Consider the following 17,189-nt stretch of genomic DNA (forward strand, 5'->3'; position numbering starts at 1 on the left):
TCTCTGTCTACCCCACCCCCCCACCCCTCCACACACACGGAAAACAGATGAACACACAAGGTGGAGGGCCAAAAGGTACTGGGGAGGTATTTGATCAGTGAACCTACTGTGTGCACAAAAGGTACAATGAGGGGGTCTTCACACAGGAGAGGGCTCTGGCAGTGTGCTGGTGTGGCCTTTTGTTGTATATCTGAAACTCATTTGAGCCCCTACTATGTGTCAACAAATACACTCACCATGTAATTTATCCTAGGAATGCTAGCAGCTCTGGTAGCTTCCCTGAGGAAACTACAAGCAGAAAAGCAGTTGGAAATGGCCTTCAGGAAAGGAACACAGCCAACAGAAGATAGACGGAGGACATTGTCACTCGTGAGAAAGGATGGAGACCTCAAAAATAACAGTTTGCTTTTGTGATTATTTAGACATATGAACCCTGAGAACCACGAAGTATGAGGAAACAAAGTCCTATCTTCAGCAAGCTCACCGGCTCTGACAATTTAATACTTTTAAGATATAGCCACAGCCATGAGATTGGCAAAAATGCAGTCATATGATGCAACAGAGACTAATAATTATCTCCCAGCATCCCCTTCTCCTTTTAGAAATGGAGCCCTTCCTTCCCTCCACGGTAGACCTAACAATGCCCCCCAAATACGTCCACAGGCCAACTCCCAGAACCTGTGAATGCTACTTGACCTGGCAGAAAGGACTCTGCAGATGTGGTGAAGTTGAGAATCCTGAGATGGGGAGGGGGTCCTGGATCATCCAGGTGGGTCCAGTGTCATCACAAGGGTCTTTAAAAGATGGAATAGGGAGGCTGAAGAGCCGGAAAAGGAGATGTGACAACAGAGGCAGAGGACACCAAAAGCTGGGCACAATGGGAGCACAGAAATGTTTACCCTCTAGGGACACACGCTGGAAACACCAAGTAGGCACTCTCTTCTAAAGCGCACGTATTCGCTCCTTCAACGACTACATTTTCCTCTTCGTTACTTAGTTTGTTCATTCACTAATTTGTTAGGAACATGCTAGTACAACCACTTCGGAAATCCACCAACCTGAAACCCAGCAAAACCATGCCTTATTATATAGCTTTAAAAAAACGTATTTCATATGGGCACCTGGAGACATTTATTAGAGTGGTGACAGGATATCCATTCAGAGTAGCAAAAGCTGGAAGCAAAGCAAAACTCCATCACCAGGAGAAAGGACAACGCCCCAATGGCACATTCAAACAATGGAAGACCAGACAGGACAAAGAAAGGAACTACTGAGTGAGACAGCAAGCAAGTCACAAGTCTCTATGCGGTTTGGATGCTGATTTTATAAAAAAAAAAAAAACTAAAACCAAGCAAAACCAGACAATATGTTTTTAGAAGATGCATATGGAAGTGATCAAACTATTTCTTAAAAAAGAAGGGAAAAATGAGTTTTTAAAAGACTCATGATGCCTGTCTCCTCTAGAGAAGGTGGGGGGAGAGGACGGAGCTGGAGCACACGTCAAGGGATGGGTTCATGAGGACATACTTTACATTGATGCTTGCTGCTGTCCACACAATACATGGTGTGTGTGTATCAATAACCTATCAGCTTTCAGAAGCGGTTCTCATGCACAGCACCCCACGCAAAGGCTGCAGAGAGCACTCTGTAGAAGAATTCTCACAGTGGTTCGAGAAAGAAAAGAGATGGGAAAACCAAGTGAACTCAAAAGACGGTGCCCCGTCAAGCAGTGTGGGTGCCCTGTTACGCCGCCAGCAACGACAGCATCTCTGAAATACGACTGTCTCCTATTAGTGTTGATCTGAGCTCTACTGGGTTAATTTAGCCTTAATTTCTGAATCTGTTTCAGGTTTATACAAATGAGGTAAAAGCAAAAGGAGCATACATCTAGTTAAGTGCCTATTGTTTTCAAGTAGCATTTTTACTTAAAAAGTTTAAGACAACTGAACAGGAATGAAATTCTGACACATGCTACAGCATGAATGAACCTTGAAGACATGATTCTAGGCGAAATAAGCCAGACACCAAAGGACAAACACTGTATGATTCCACTTACATGAGGTCCCTGGAGGAGTCAAACTCAGACAGAAAGTAGGATGGGAGCTGTCAGGGGCTGGGCATGGGGTTGGGGAACAGGGAGTTACAGTTATGAGTTTCTTTTTGCAAGATGGAAAGAGTTCTACGGATGGATGTACAACAATGTGAATGTACTTAATGTCATTGAACTGTACACTTAAAATGGTTAAAATGGTAACTTTTATGTTATATGTATTTTAATGCAATTAAATAAATAGATAAATAAATAATTATATAAATAAATGAAGCTAGTCAACCTTTTTAAAAGTTCAAGGCAAAATAGAGATTCTTGGTAAACGCTTGCCTTGTGAAGGGAACTTTAGCATTACTCACTTGAGACACTGTTCTATTCCGTTGCTCTCTAGACCTCCAGCAAGGAGGGAGCTTCATAGACTGACTGATGACTGTTATTTCAGAAAGTTGTCCTCTAACTTGATGTGTGTTCCTCAAATTGACATCTCTCCTTTTTTCAGGATAAACAAAACTTGTTCAAACAAACAGCCTTTGGTTTAACTGCTTATTTCATCACGTGGTTCATGAGATGATCACATCACGATCTCCGCCCCCCCCCCCAGTTGGGGAAATGAAAGTTAACTAAAATGTGGCATCAAGGGGAACTTTAGATATCTTTGAGTTCCTCTGGTTATCAGAGCTCACATCTAACAGGCATTCAATAAAGACCTGGAGAATTTCACTGAATTCCAATACACAGCAGTATCGTACTGCCTGTCTTGTTTGTCCTACGAATGCAGGCAGCCAGTTATGGTCACAATTTGAAAATGAAACACAAGGAGAAAGTATATGGTACCCGTTAGCTACTAAAGCTTCCTAACACGTATTATCATGAAGTTTAGAACTTTCACAGACTCTTGGCCCTGAGAGGGCATCAGAAATGTTCAGCTCCTTTTACCAGGTCCACGGCTGGCATTTGACATGCATTTGGTGGCTGAGGAATGAATACTTCACACACTGCTGTCCATTAACGAAAGTGACACAGCAAGAAGGCGCGCTTTGAGACCATTCTCTCAGCCTGGATCCTGGGGTTCTAGCCACCCTTATCTGATGCCCTTTGAAACTGAAAGCCCAATTTTTTTCAGGAGAGTGTATGATCATGACACAAACCTAAGCCAGGAAGTCCCAGAAGGGTTATTACAGTCATAACATTCCCCTTGTCAGTACAGAACTTGGACCCACAACACAGCCAAACGTGAAGTCCCATGGAGGACCCAGGGCCTTCAGGACAGTTTTCTCTGTGGTTCTGGGAAATAAAGTCCCTTTAAATGCCAGTCAGAGCGTGAAGTGAAAGGAGAGAGGGAAGGGAGAATGAAAAACAGAAGGGACCAAGTCCCTGAGGCTTTCGCCTTCACTGCGTAACCCCTACTCTCACGGCTGAACGCTGAGCCAGGATCAGTCATCTCAAAATGGTGTGGCGCAATGAGTACCTGCTGTGGAATGTCACAGCCCCACCAGCAGTCTCCTTCAGAGACATCTCCCTCTCTCCCTGTCTCTGTCTGCCTCTGTCTCTGTCTCGCTCTCATACACATATACACATACACACACACACACACACACACACACACACCAAGAACATAATAGCATAGAAGGGATGGTAAGTCATATGAGCAGAGTTTCTTGAACTAAAGCTGAAAGCAAACACAAGGACGGCAAGTACCCTGCCGATCCCCATGTAATGACCCCCAGGGACTTACCACCATTATCATCAGCATGGGCCACTGCAGTCATTTGGAGGCTATGGAAACAAAGAATGGATGTGAAATGTCACCCTGCTGCAACCTGATTTCCTTAAAGGATAAAAGGGAACATTGTGCTCTTCATGTTCTTACTTACAACATCAAGATTTACAGAAGCAACCCAAATGCTCAAATGGTGGGGAAATGGTTATAGAAGTTAAGATTCAGGAACTCAAATTTTCAGCTACTAAAAACACTAGCTTTGGAGATGACTGTGAAGTGAAAAAAAAACAGGATGTACCATTATATATACTACACATATATTAACATTATACACATATTACATTATCCACAAGTGTATAGTAAAAAGTCTAGAAAGACATACACCAAAATAAAATGAAAGTGGTTGTACTGGGGTACTGTATGAGCGCTGAATTAAAATTCTCCTGCTTCCTATTTTCTAAACTCTGTAACAGAGTCACTATTTATAACAGAAAATTTTTCCAGAGTTAAAGAATACTGAAACTAGAATAAGACACCTCCATCCTAGAATCTGCCCCTCCCCTCGGTCAGGGATGGAGCCCTCTACACCATCCTCCAAGAGGAGGTGATCCGTTAAGGTAACTAACTACCCTCACTGGTGGGGAGCCAGGGTCCCTGCGGGGGAGCGGGAGCTGTTCCCACACAACCTCATGTGGCCATCTTGACCTCAGACCGCACTGAACACACTACAGCTGCATCTAGCTTCAGCAGCTACAGTGCTTTCTGCTGCGCAAAGGAGGCGGTCTACCAGTTGAAGATGCTGAGGCAGGGGCAGTGCTGTGGGAGAGCATTTAGAGGGAGAGATGGGAGGAGGGAGAAAGGGGAGATTTCCAGAGAGAAAGGGGGTTGAGGGAGAGAGAGTGTTGGCCAAGGTGGGCAGCAAGACAGCACAGAGCAGGGGTCCAGGGAGAGAAGGAGGATGGGAGAGAGGGAGAGTTAGAGGCCAGAGGGGTGGGGGGTGGAGGGGTGGGAAGAGAAGGAGAAAGAGGAGGAAGGAAGAGGAGGGGCTTAGTAAGAAGGGGGAGGAGAATGCAGGGGCAAGGAGGAGAGGAGGTGGGGGGGCCTGGAGGAGAAGGAGGACAGAGGGAGGGACAGGAGAGGAGGGGTGGGGAAGAGAGGGTGGGGGAGGGCGTGAGGAAGAGAGAATGAAGGAAAGGAGGGAGAGGGGCAAAAAAAGGGACTGAATAAAAGGTGGGGAGAGAGAGCAGGAGGGCAGGTGGTCAGTGAGACAGGAGAAGGTACAAGGGAAAAGAAAGTTTGGGGGGAGACAGAGAGTGGGGCAGAGAGGAGGTGGGGGAGCGGGGAGAGGAGGGTGGGAGGAGAGAGAGGAGGAAAAGAGAAGAGAGACACAGACAAGGGGCCCCAGGCCCCTTCCCCCTCACCTACATCACTCTGCCCAGTGGTTAACTCCCGGGCCAGGGTGGCTGCTTTTCTTCATCTCTTCCTCCACTTAAAACCCGCAGGTTCCCTAAAAGAGCCAATGTCACAACTGTAGCCCACCCCCAGAGCGTGCTATCACCAACCCATCCAAGTGCCCCCAGAGTCACAGCCACACTTTTCAAGAAGAAAACAAGTTCAGTTACACAATTCAGAGTCTCAACGGGTAAAAATAGCCCCGTTACTCACTCGGATCAGAAGCCCTCCCTCAGGGGAGCCTCGTGAGAGGGACTCCAAAGGTGGCCGGGCCATCCCTGAAGGCTCTAGCAGCACCTCACGCCAACCGCCCCTTTGTTCACAGAAAGCCAGCAAAAATGGGCCTGGGACGCCTTCAGGTATTCTGGCTGCTGACTTTCAAGCATCCTCACTTCTAGTACTGCCCCAAGGGGGGCCCTCAGGCACCCCACCTCCAGGGGCAGAGCTGAGTCCGGGCACGGCTGTGTCCCAGCACCTAGCGGACACCTGGCACGGGGCAGGCCCTCCTTAAACATTTACACAGAATTGAAACTGAGAAGTCCCTCCCCTCACAGATGTGGGCACAGAGGGAGCGTGTCTTGTGTGTCTCCAGGGGAGCGACACCGACTCCAATGGGCTCAGAGGCGCCCTAATGGGAATTTGGAACTGGGATTGAATCAAGCCACTGTTAACAAGTGGATGGAACTGTGGCGCGTGCCCTGCAAGTGAGGCGCACGGAGAGAAGGGGCCAGGCAGGGGGCACACAGGGCAGCTGGCCCACCCCTGCTTCTGGGACTTCTTGGGGCCCTTGGGCTGCATCAGAGGCCCCCGTGGCCCTCGAATAAACCTTTTTTCAGGTAAGCAGGTTCTGCTGGGCTTCCTCACTTGAAGAAAGTCCTTACTACATACACAGCATCAAAGTGGGCAGACACCTCCTCAGTTCAGAAGCAAGGTCTAGATCGGGTAAGTTTCTCCCAGTTAAGAATCTAGATCAGTTGAGACTAAGGAATATACAGCCGAATCTCCTGGAGAACTCTTCCAAAATACACCTGTCCCTCCATAAAATCAGATGGGAGGACCCAGACACAGAGTCCCAAGGCACATTCCCAGGGGAAAAAATCAGCAACTAGAGTGTCCTCCCGTTGACAATGAATCCCGACGTAAAACGGAGGTGGGGAGACCACAGAAGTACCTACCTGCTGCCATGTGCACGACGTCTCCCTGGAAGAACTGCTGAGAAAGAGCAACAGTGCATGGGGAGGGTCACCGAGAGCCCGAGGACTGGGACGGAGGGGAGCCTCTTTACTATAAGCACTTTTCATCTTTTAAATTTGGAGTCATGTGGACGTTTAACTTATTCTAAAAACTAACTTTAAAAAAAGAATGTAAGCATGTCTCAGGCCAGCAGCTGCAGTGTCTCTGCCTAACAAACAGGGACAGTGCAAACCGCCACCCCTTACAAATGTCTTCCTCTATCGGTGACACCCCTACCCTCGTTCTGCCCTCCTAGGCCCTCCAAAAAACCGAGTACTTTCATTTCACTCCTTTCCTGACACAGATAGCAATGAAGCTAAAAAACCCCTGTCAATTAACAAACACTGACTTTGCCCAGCCTGCTGTAGGTATCGCCAATGAGCTGACTGACAGACTGGATTTGAGTTGGCGACTCTGTTCCCCATCTAACATTGTGCTGAGAACAAAGGGGCAGTGAGAACATTGGATAAGTGGTGAAAACTGTTCCATCTCGTTCAAGGTGTCAAGAGGGTTTGTGTGTGTGTGTGTGTGTGTGTGTGTGTGTGTGTGTGTGTGTGTGTGTGTGTTTAATGATCAAACAGGAGAAAGGCAGAGCCCATTTAGGAAGCCATGGGTGTCAAATGAATCTCACCCAGCTAGCATGTAAACTCCTCAAGCAGAAGGCAGCCAAAGGGAGCATCCGGAAGGGTCTGGAGTGGGAGAGGGAGCACCACGAAGAAGCTGGCAACAAGGCCGAGGGAGCAAAGGCAGAGCGGCCCTTCCCAGTCCTCACCCAAAACAAGATTCCTGCACCTCCTTCCAGCCCCAGGCACAAAAATGAGAACTAGCTGAAATGATTAGAGGACACTAAGCTAATTAAAGACTTTTCACTTGGGGAGCGGGTGTGCCGTGGAAAAAACTGGTGCAGCCCCAGAGGACCTAGAACTGGGCCCCAAGTCTTCTGAGTCTAGAACCGTCCAGAAAAATCTGGCAAAAACACAAGGGCTGATGTTTGAGTACTGACTGGTAAGATGCTGAAGTTTCATGGGCCAGTCATTTCAACTGTCCATATTTGCCGTACTTGGGTGCTTACGGACTTAAATTTGTTATGCAAAATAAGTAAGTAATGAGCGCTGAAATATTTATAGTATTTAATCCAAGACACAGTGGCATGAACTGAAGAGCACTTCATCTCAGCACCCTGCCCCCTACACCTGCAGCGGCCCCTCCACTTCCTTGGCCACTGGAAAGCAACAAGCTAAGCCCTTTACTGGGCTTTTCTTGCAGACAATACTGCTCAGGGAGAACAAATAGCCCAGGATTTTTTTGTTATCACTGTTTTTCCCTCCTGAGCTTAACTATAAGCACACTTTATCAGTGAGGTAAGGTCCACGAGCTCCATTCTGCTTTGTTTAAGTGTCCCCTAACGTAAACTCTACAACTATCTGCAAGATATTTATTCAGAAAATAACAATCAAGTTGAAAACCAAGTGCTCATAATCAACCAGTTGCCAGTGTACCTCTGCCCGCTGAAGGACCGTGAGCGCAGAAATGTGAAACTCCACCAACCCTCCACGGGTGGATACGAGAGACGAGTTTGACTGCAGTGCTTTGTCCCGTGAGTGAAATATTCTTAATGGACCCCCGTAATTGCCAAGGAAGTTGCCCGAGCAACTAACTCACAAATGCATCAAGATATAAAAGGAAAGGCAAAATTCCCCTACAGGATGAAAGGGATATAACCAAGGGAGCGGGACAGAGCAAAAATGAAGTATCCCCCCCTTAAGGAAATATCAGCTAAAACCATTAAAGAACAACAAAACCATACTTTCTCTTTCCCTATATTCCTTTGGAATCTTAACTGGAATCCCTGGGCTTCCACCACGGGTTCCCCCAGACGGTGGAGGGGTCCAGGAACCCCCAGGGGACACCTTCCAGTTAGAAACTTACAGGGAGGGGTGATGAAAAAGTTTTCAAAATAGACAAATAGCTGGTTGCATAGCTCTGTGAAGGTACTTAATGCCATGGAGTCATGCACTTAAAACTGGTTAAAATGGCAAATTTTGTTATGTATATTTGACCATCATTTTTTAAATGAATACAGTAATATACAAAAAACATTGAATTACATACTTTAGATGAGTGGATTGTATGATAGGTGAGTTGTATCTCAATAAAGCTGTTTGAAAACAAACCTCACTAGGGAAACAGGCTGAGGAAAGCGCCTCACTGGGGGAAGCCAGGGCCTGATATTTACTGAGCCCCTAGATAGGCTGCTGGTTCTCTCATACTGAAAGGGAGCTGGGTTCTGGGAACCATGTCGAGTTGCCTCTCTGAGTCTCGGTTTCATCATCTGATGGCATGGGCCATGACCGCCAAGGACCCCTCCAGCCCTTCAGTTCCAAGGACCGATGGGTGGGTGACGAAAGGACCCATCATCTGTCAGCTGGCATATAAGCACATACCACAGGAAAGGTGGAAGACATCAAGGGAGCCGCATATGGAAGAACTAAGTTTAACCACTTCGTGATCAAGGCCTTAACAAAAGGGGGGCAAGAGCTGTGTTAAGACACTTTCTATTCAAAGGATAAAACGGTGAAGACGTGCCAAAGAGTTCTGCTCTCCAATAACTTCTTGGTTCATTCATAAAACAAAAGCTGAGGCTGCAAAGGAAAACCTTACATTCCAGAGCAAGCGGCTAGGGATGAAAGAAGGACCCAGTGCTTTGAGCATCTGTGTAATGCCCCGAGCAGGCTTCCCCGATGTTCGGAGCAGGATAACTGGGGTGGGGCGGGGACTGCCTGTGCACTGCAGGATGTGGAACAGCATCCCTGGCCTGTACCCTCCGGGTGCCAGTCAGTTGCCCTTCCCCAACCAGCTTCGACCTCCAGACACTGCCAAGTGTCCCCCTGGGGGGCAGGACTGCCCCTGGTTGACAGCCACTGCCAGAGAGAATCTGCTGTCTTGAAAACTTGTAGCTCTTTGTTGAAGCCATGTGAAATGTGTGACATTACCCTTCTCACCCACTGCCGTGCAGGCCACCACAAACTGTCAGCCAACGGACCTTGTCAGCGCACTCTGCCTGAGGGACTTTACAGAACTGCACACACGCTCCTGGCAGCCAACAGCCTCGGAGAATTTCAAGTAGTAACTGTACTTGGGTGAAAGGGTTACTCACTCACTCACTCACTCATTCATTCATTCATTCATTCATGAACATACGGCACTTTCTGAGTGCCAGGCAGTGAGCCAGGGCAATGCAGTTGGGGACACCCAGTCAGAGATGAGCAGCTGACTACAAGATGAAGTGCTGCACTGCAGCCTTCGGAGCAGGCCTCAAAAGATGAATAGGGAGTGTGGTGGGCTGAATAATAGCCACCCAAAGATGTCCACACCCTAATCTGCAGAACCTGTGACTATGCTACCTTCCACCACAGATGGATTAAGTTAAGGATCTTGAGATGGGGAGGGGATCCCGATCATCTGGGTGGGCCCAGTGTATTACAGCAGTCCTTAGAAAAAGAAGGCAGAAGGGTCAGAGTAAGAGGGAAGGAGACGTGGGGACAGAAGCAGAGGTTAGAGTGATGTGGCCACAAGCCAGGGAATGCAGGCCACCTTCAGAAGCTGGAAAAGGCAAAGAAATGGATTCGCCACTGGAACTTCATCCCTGCTGACATTTCACTATCAGCCCAGTAAAACCCACTTTGGATCTCTGACCTCTGGAAGTGAAAGGTTACACATTTATATTGTTTTAAGGCACTGGGTTTGTGATCATTTGTTACAGCAGCAAGAAGAAACTAACACAGGGAGACCACAAGGCAGAGAAGAGACTGAAATCTGTTCTCCACCAAGAGAACAACATGGGAAAGGCTCAGAGGCCTGAACGAGCAAGGAAGAGAAAAAGGCACAGGTGGCTGCCCAGAGTCACGAAGCCTTTGCTAAGACATCCAGGATGGAAAGCGTTGGCAGAAGGGTCAAGACATGGGGTCAATCCCAGAAACATGTGGGACTTGACTGTTGGCTGGAAAGGGCTGAGAGAGGGGACGGGGAAGGAAGAAGGGCAAGGCAATAAGCAGAATACCTATGGAAGCACCAGGAAAACTGGTAACACCTGCAAGACGATAGGGAGTAAGCGAGTCAGGATGAGCGTTAAGAGGGAGAAATGCTGAGCTCAGTCTGCCGCAGGCTCTGTTTGAGGTGTCAGGACACACCTGGGGGAAGTCAGCTACAAGTTAGGAATAATAATGAATTTGACCAATATTAATTTTAGGCTGACTATGAGCCGGGCACATGGACATAGTGACCAGACAGATGTAGCTCCTGCCCTCATTACACATGGAAGGGAGAGGCCAGAGAGCCAGTATCAGGGTGACATGTGAGAAAGACTTGGCCGGCCATTCCCAGCTTAGGAAGTGGAAGGGGGCCATGAGCCATGGAATGTGGGCAGACTCCAGAAGTGGAGAAAAAGAAAAGGGATGCTCCCCTAGAGCCTCCAGAAGGAAGACAGTCCTGCCAATGTGGTGATCTTAGCCCAATGAGATCGTGTTGGACTTCCGATCTCCAGAACTTTAAGATAATAAACCTGTGGTATTTTAGGCACCAAGCAGGTGGTTATTTGTTACAGCAGCAATTGGAAACTAATACAGGTACCAGGTATAGAAAACCACAAATATCAAAAACCTTAATAATGCTAGCAATGTATTTGCCATGTCCCTTCTAAAGAGGATGGAGGGGAAAAAAAGGATGATGTATGATACTTCAGTAAAAGTCCAAGTGACTAACACCAAGATGGGCCGGCTAGCATCACTAATGCCCAGGTGTTGGAGATCTGGCTTGGACTGGATTCATGGGTCAATCAACTGTGAACTCTTCTAGTAACTCCATGAGAGCTTTGTTCTGAACTTGGATCACATTTTTCTCCTTCTCTGAGGTCTTGTGTCACTTATAACAGCATCTTAATGACCAGGGTGCCCGTGGACCCACACGCTCTGGACCTCAGTTTTCTCATCTGCAAGGCAAGGAGGTTCTACACTTGACCTTGACCATGCATCAGAACCGCCTGGAGGGCTCGTTAATATGTAGATTGCTGGGCAATACCCAGAGAGTTCCTGCCTCAGTAGGTAGAATTGGGGCCAGAGAAGTGATATCTCTAACAGGAACCCTGGAGGCTGAAGCTGATGGCTGGGGACCACACTCTGAGAACCACTGTATTAGAGACCCTCCTCCTCCCACACTGCAAGGAGTCCAGTACTCCCCTGCCCTGCACCTTCCCCATTAAGAGCCGCACTGCTTCTTGGTTCTCAGCACTTTGCTCTGTTCCCCTGTCTCTTCCCGGGTAGAGCGAGTCAGTCGTCTGTTCTGCTGAATGCTGAGCAACAGTGCCCAGACTAGAGCCAGCCGATATTAAGGAAGTCACCCCCAAATACACCTGGACAACCATTCTCCCCACCGCCACCACCTCCTAACCCCTACCCCCACTCACTCCTTAGTTAACTCGAGACAGAGAAAAGCAGCCCCTGGCATCCGTCAGGAGCTGGCCGGGAGCTCTCCTGTTGAGCATAAACAATTCCCCAGAACCCCAACATCAGACCAGGCCACTCTGTGAGCAGGATGGGCCGGGACAAAAACAAGACTACTCAGGAATCATGTCAGAACCTGGACAAAGCAGGAACTTGTCCAAACCACAAAAGTCCCTAGCTCCTGACTCATCTGAGTGACTGCTGCTTCTTCACCAAGCCCAGCCTTTGCCTGATCTTCCCGCTTCTCAGGAAGATTCGTAAGGCACCCGATCATGGAATCACCCCTGCTTCCTGACAGCATCCAACCCAGGGCAGTGCCCGGCTTCCTTAAATGCTCCCCGAAGCACCTGACACAGGCTCCACTCCTAGTGCGGTCCTTCCTGACCCCCTCTCACGGGGATGCCCCGCGGTTCCCCATGGTGTGTGTTCTCCTTCCGCAAGGAGCAGGAGAGGCCAGTGGGAGGGAGGGGAGGGCAGTGCCGACTCCAACTCAACTTTCAGGTTCCAACTCAAACACCACCTCCTCAGATACTGTCCTTACCGCTCTGCGGCCTAAGTCAGATTCCCCCCTCTCTAACCTCCTTTCACGAGACCTACCATAGCTTATAATTACGTATTATCTTAAGTATCACACTCAAGCCTACCTCTCCCACTAGACCAAGAAGCCAAGCCGGCAGGTCTGCGTGTGCTGTGCGCCTGCTCCCAGCACAACGCCAGGCACAGAGCAGGAGGTCAATAAATATTGGACAGATAGATGGATAAATGGATGAATACTGACCACTGTGTGCAACTGACTTTAAAACAAGCTGATGAGACAACGTCAGTAACGCAGAAAGAACTGAAGCGGCCAGAGAAGAAACAACCAAGGTCTGTAGACCAGGAAGGTAGCAGGGCTTTGCCTGAGCCATGATGGATGGAAGGGGATAAAGGAAAGGGCATGACAGATAAAGGCAGAGCCTTTTCTTCCATTTCTAACACCAGCCTGTTTGTGGAGGTCAACATGTTATACTCATTTTAGTTTTTGTTGACTTAGCATAAAGCAGTCCCCCACCACCAATACCATACATTGCTAAAAAGCAGTCCAAACTTTGTTGTGACTCTGCAACTCTTTAAATAGAAATCATTCACTGGGTTTGCCGACCCTCCACTACTCACAGATTTGGGTCGTAATAATATTTGCGCAGTTATAATTACAAGAGCCGAACCCTGCATCTGGCATTGAATGCAGCTCCCTGCAAGCTCAGAGGGCACATTCTGAGCAGGCCTTGGTAAGAGGCCATTTCACAACTAACTGGCTTCATCTCAGTGTTCGAAATTTGATGCTCTGCAGGTATTTTTTTCAGATCAAACACTATGTAATACAGTTTTATTGTGTTATCCACTAACAGAAAAATCATTATCAGGCCAGGTAAGAATGGAAAGGTATCAAATCAATAAACTGGACAACTCTTCTGAAGACCAAAGAGATATGTGGGATTGGGGGAGTGGGTATGCCTGTGTGTCCATGCACACTCGGTTCAGAAACTGCACTGTTCGGTGGCCCCATCAGAAGACATACAGAGTGATTGTTAAATACTTGTACCTCATCAGAAATACATTGCTGAAGATGCTTTAAAAATTGCAGGTGATCTTTCACCCCAAACTACTACAAGCACCTCAAATCCCGCTCTAGACATTATAATGAATTAAATGACAGCATCCATTTTAATCTTAATGCCTCTAATCGTAAACACCTGAAATAAATGAAAATCACTTTTGGCACCACCCCCCCATTTTTGTAATGATTACAGTAAAAAAGATTAAGCCTGAAAGGACTATAAACTACAGAAGCACTCTCTAATTTTCTTAGGAGGTTCTGGAAGATGAAAACAGTTCAGACTTGAATGATAAACAGGTCTGTTTCTTCTTAATCAGGACTCCATCCTCTTTCCACTGAGATACAGAAAGCACAGTATAACCAAGGGAGAAGACATTTGGATCTAACTTCTTTTTTTGTGCAACCCTTTAGGTGACCCACCCAAAACTAGAGATGATCAAAACAGCATTTTTGGTTACCTCAGGAGAAACCAATCTGTTACTAAAGTCATGGGTGATGTTTAAAGCATATAGTTTGTTAATGAACTAAATCATCTTATTAGATGCCAAAGCAAAACAAGCTAAGTGCCAAGCTAAGTGTTTTGCCTTCCACAGAGTAGGCAGGTTTCATACTCCTTCCTCCCTTCATTCATTCATCCAATGTTTATTTAGAGTCTGCTCTGTGCCAGGCACCAAAGAAAATAGTGCTGAGCAAAACAGTGCAACACAGCACTGTCCCTACGGTCATGGGGCTTACAGTAGGGGACAGAAATGTTAAAACAAACTCTAATAAATATGTTAACACTGCTATTTCTTAAACAGGTACTATAGGAGAAAGGGTAACAGAAAAAAACTAATTTAGACTAGGAGTAGTGCAGGGATTGGAGACAGACACTGAGAAAAAAAGTGACATTGAAGTTGAGAGGCCATCAGATCATCAACACTTTGGGAAAAGAAAACCATTTTTGGCAAATGACCACAAATGGAATTTTAACTTTACCTGTCAACAACTGACTGGGTTAAACCTCCAGTGCATCTGTCTTCAAGAGCCTCCTGAGGCAGCTCACAGATCACTGTCGGACTCGCCTACCTGAATCTTATGGCCTGAACACAGAAAGGTCTCACTTCATTATGATTTATTATAATCGACAGTCTTCCTATGCTTGGCCTAGAAACACCTAAAAGTAATCAGCCGGAAGCATGAAAAACAGAGACTGGTTGCCAGCAAGAATATTACCTGGGTGGGCCAAACGCTTAATAGCCCAGGCAATCTCAAGTCCAGTGCCCAATAAAGTGCCAGGTCCTCTGGGCAACGTGGTTCCAGTACTCTGGGGGTCTATATCAGATGATACCCTGGGGGCCTAACGATTAGCTGCCTACTTGGAACTGATGCTTGATCAGTAAATCAAGGACTGAATCACCGTTTCCAGATCCCCAACCCCGCAGACTTAGAGGGTGTGGGAAGTGGCCTTTGAGCATCACAGAACGGAGAGCTTGCCAGGCTGGAGAAAGGCAGGGAGGCAGAGAGGGGGTCAGGACTTGGAGGAAGAGGGACGCCAAGGGAGGCGCGTCAGGCTCTCCGGACCCGAAGACCGCACGCCAGGCCGGGTACTGGGGCGTTTCCCGCACCCCCACCACGTCAGCCCCCGGCAAAGGCAACCTGGCCGCCCGGAGACCTCAAGATTCGGGCTTCCCCCGCGGCGGGGTCAGGCGGGCACCACGAGCCCCGCTCAGGGCCGGAGTCCACCAGCTCTCGGTATCCGCGTCCTCAGCGCAGAGGAGGGCGCGCTGGGGGCGAGAAAATGGCCAAGACAAAACTCTCCCCGCCCACCCGAAAAGCCAACCACACCCCCTGCATCCCTCAGCCCGAGCCGCCCAGCCGGCCCCCGCGTCCTCCGCCCAGGCCCCCGCGGGGTTCCCGTAGGCGTCGCGCGGGCTCGGCAGGGATGCAGACGCGAGTGGGAGTGAACGGGGTTGCGTGAGGCAGACGGGGTGCCCACTGCGGTGTCACCCGCCGGGGCCCTGCCCCCGGGACGCCCTCCTCGGCTCCGCGGTCCCGGGACAGGCGCGCCGCCCCCAGGCTGAGGTGGGCTCCCGGGCGCCCCCCACTCACCCATTGGCGTCGAGCCGGGCCGGGCCGCCGAGGCAGCGTGAAAGTTAGCGGAGGCGGACGCAAGGGTCAGGGCGCCGGGATTCGGGAGCGGGGGATCCGGGCGCCGGAATGTGTGCGCGGGGGTCGGGACGCGGCGGCGGCTGGGCTGGCTTTTTCCTCAGTAGCGGCGGCCGCGGCGGCTCAATGCCGCCCGCTGCTGCCTCTGCTGCTGCTGCCGCTGCTGCCCCGGGGCGACTCCTGCTGCTGCTGCATCGCGGCCCGCTGCGCCCGGCTGCGCTGGGTTTCCTGCTCCCCGCAAGTGGAAATTGCGAAAAAAAAAAAAAAAGCGCCGCCCAGCCCAGCGCCCGGCAGCCGCGGCCGCGCCGCCCGCTATCCCCTCCTCCTCGCCGCCGCCGCCGCCGCCGCCGCCGCCGCCGCGATGCTCCTGCGGCTCCGCCTGCCGGGGACGCGCGGCCGCCGGGGTGGGGGCGGGACCGGGACCGGAGGGGCGGGGCCTGTGGCGGGGCCTTCGAGGGGCGGGGCTGGCGCCCGGGGCGGCCCTCTGACTGCGGCGCACGGGCGCCCCCCTCACCGCCCGCTGGGGAGGGAACCAGCTCCGCGAGGCCGCCCCCCACCCGCGGCGGCTCGGTTAACGCCCCGGGAAATGCCGCGAGACTCCTCGAGACAAGCGGTGGGGAGGGAGGGTCCGGGGGGAGGGGGCGTCCGAGTGAAGGGACACGTGGGAAAGGAGATGGAAAGAGCCAACCGTGAGGGTGCGACGCGAGGTGGTGGGCAGGCTGGGGGAGGGGAGACCATGGGCAGGTGAGGGGCCAAACACCTGCTGAGGGTGATGACAGGTAACCCCGGGTATGTCGAGGCAACCCAGAAGAAGGCTTCACAGACGGGGCTGTTGGGAAGAAGGGGTTCATCCTATGGAGGGAGAGAAATGCTATGTCCCTTCACTGCCTCCTGGGAACGGCAGGCCAGGTGTAAGTTCGGCTTGTAGGAGGTGGTGGGATGGAGATGCAGAAAGAGAAGGGTGCAGCGAGGCCGGTGGGGTGTATCACCAGGCACCGACCCTCGCAGGGACCCCTAACCCCGCACCCCTGTGCCTGGGCCAGGTGGGTTTCGGTTGTTCAGCGATGTTCCCAGGTTCTGATATTCCCAGGAATCCACTGAGGCAATCCCTCCCCAACAGGCAACTTTGTGCCATATTGACCCCCCCCCAGGTCTGAGCAGCTGACCTTTGAATGGGCACTAAAATGAAAACAGGGAATTCATGGGTAACTCACAAGCTCCTTTTTGGGTCCATTCACCAGCACACCTTTTGCCACACTCTGACAGCCACCACAATTACCGTCCGTTATTTCCTTTTCCCTTTCCACCATCTGGTGGTAGGAAGAGATAGTGAAATAGATGGGAGACATTGAGGAAGACAGAAAATAAGACAATAAAGAAATTAGACTGTTTTAAAGAAATTAATTTACTGACCCCTGAAAAATGGAGGAAGCTAAGGGTTAGGAGGACCGACAAATGACAAATAAAAGCTGACTCCCTACCCAATACAGG

The 17,189-nt window shown here is 49.8% G+C and overlaps 1 protein-coding gene across 1 annotated transcript in view; it reads right to left on the reverse strand.

The window, feature by feature from the left end:
* The window catches only part of SH3KBP1 (SH3 domain containing kinase binding protein 1), a 299,175-nt gene extending 283,198 nt beyond the window's left edge, over positions 1-15,977 (reverse strand). Inside the window, exon 1 of the mRNA XM_031673286.2 lies at positions 15,642-15,977. Coding sequence (XP_031529146.1) covers positions 15,642-15,645 — 4 coding nt within the window. The 5' untranslated portion in view covers positions 15,646-15,977. The remainder of the gene's footprint in view (positions 1-15,641) is intronic.
* Positions 15,978-17,189: the final 1,212 nt, after the last annotated feature.

This window comes from Vicugna pacos, chromosome X, assembly GCF_048564905.1.
Source record: "Vicugna pacos chromosome X, VicPac4, whole genome shotgun sequence".
Classification (NCBI taxonomy): domain Eukaryota; kingdom Metazoa; phylum Chordata; class Mammalia; order Artiodactyla; family Camelidae; genus Vicugna; species Vicugna pacos.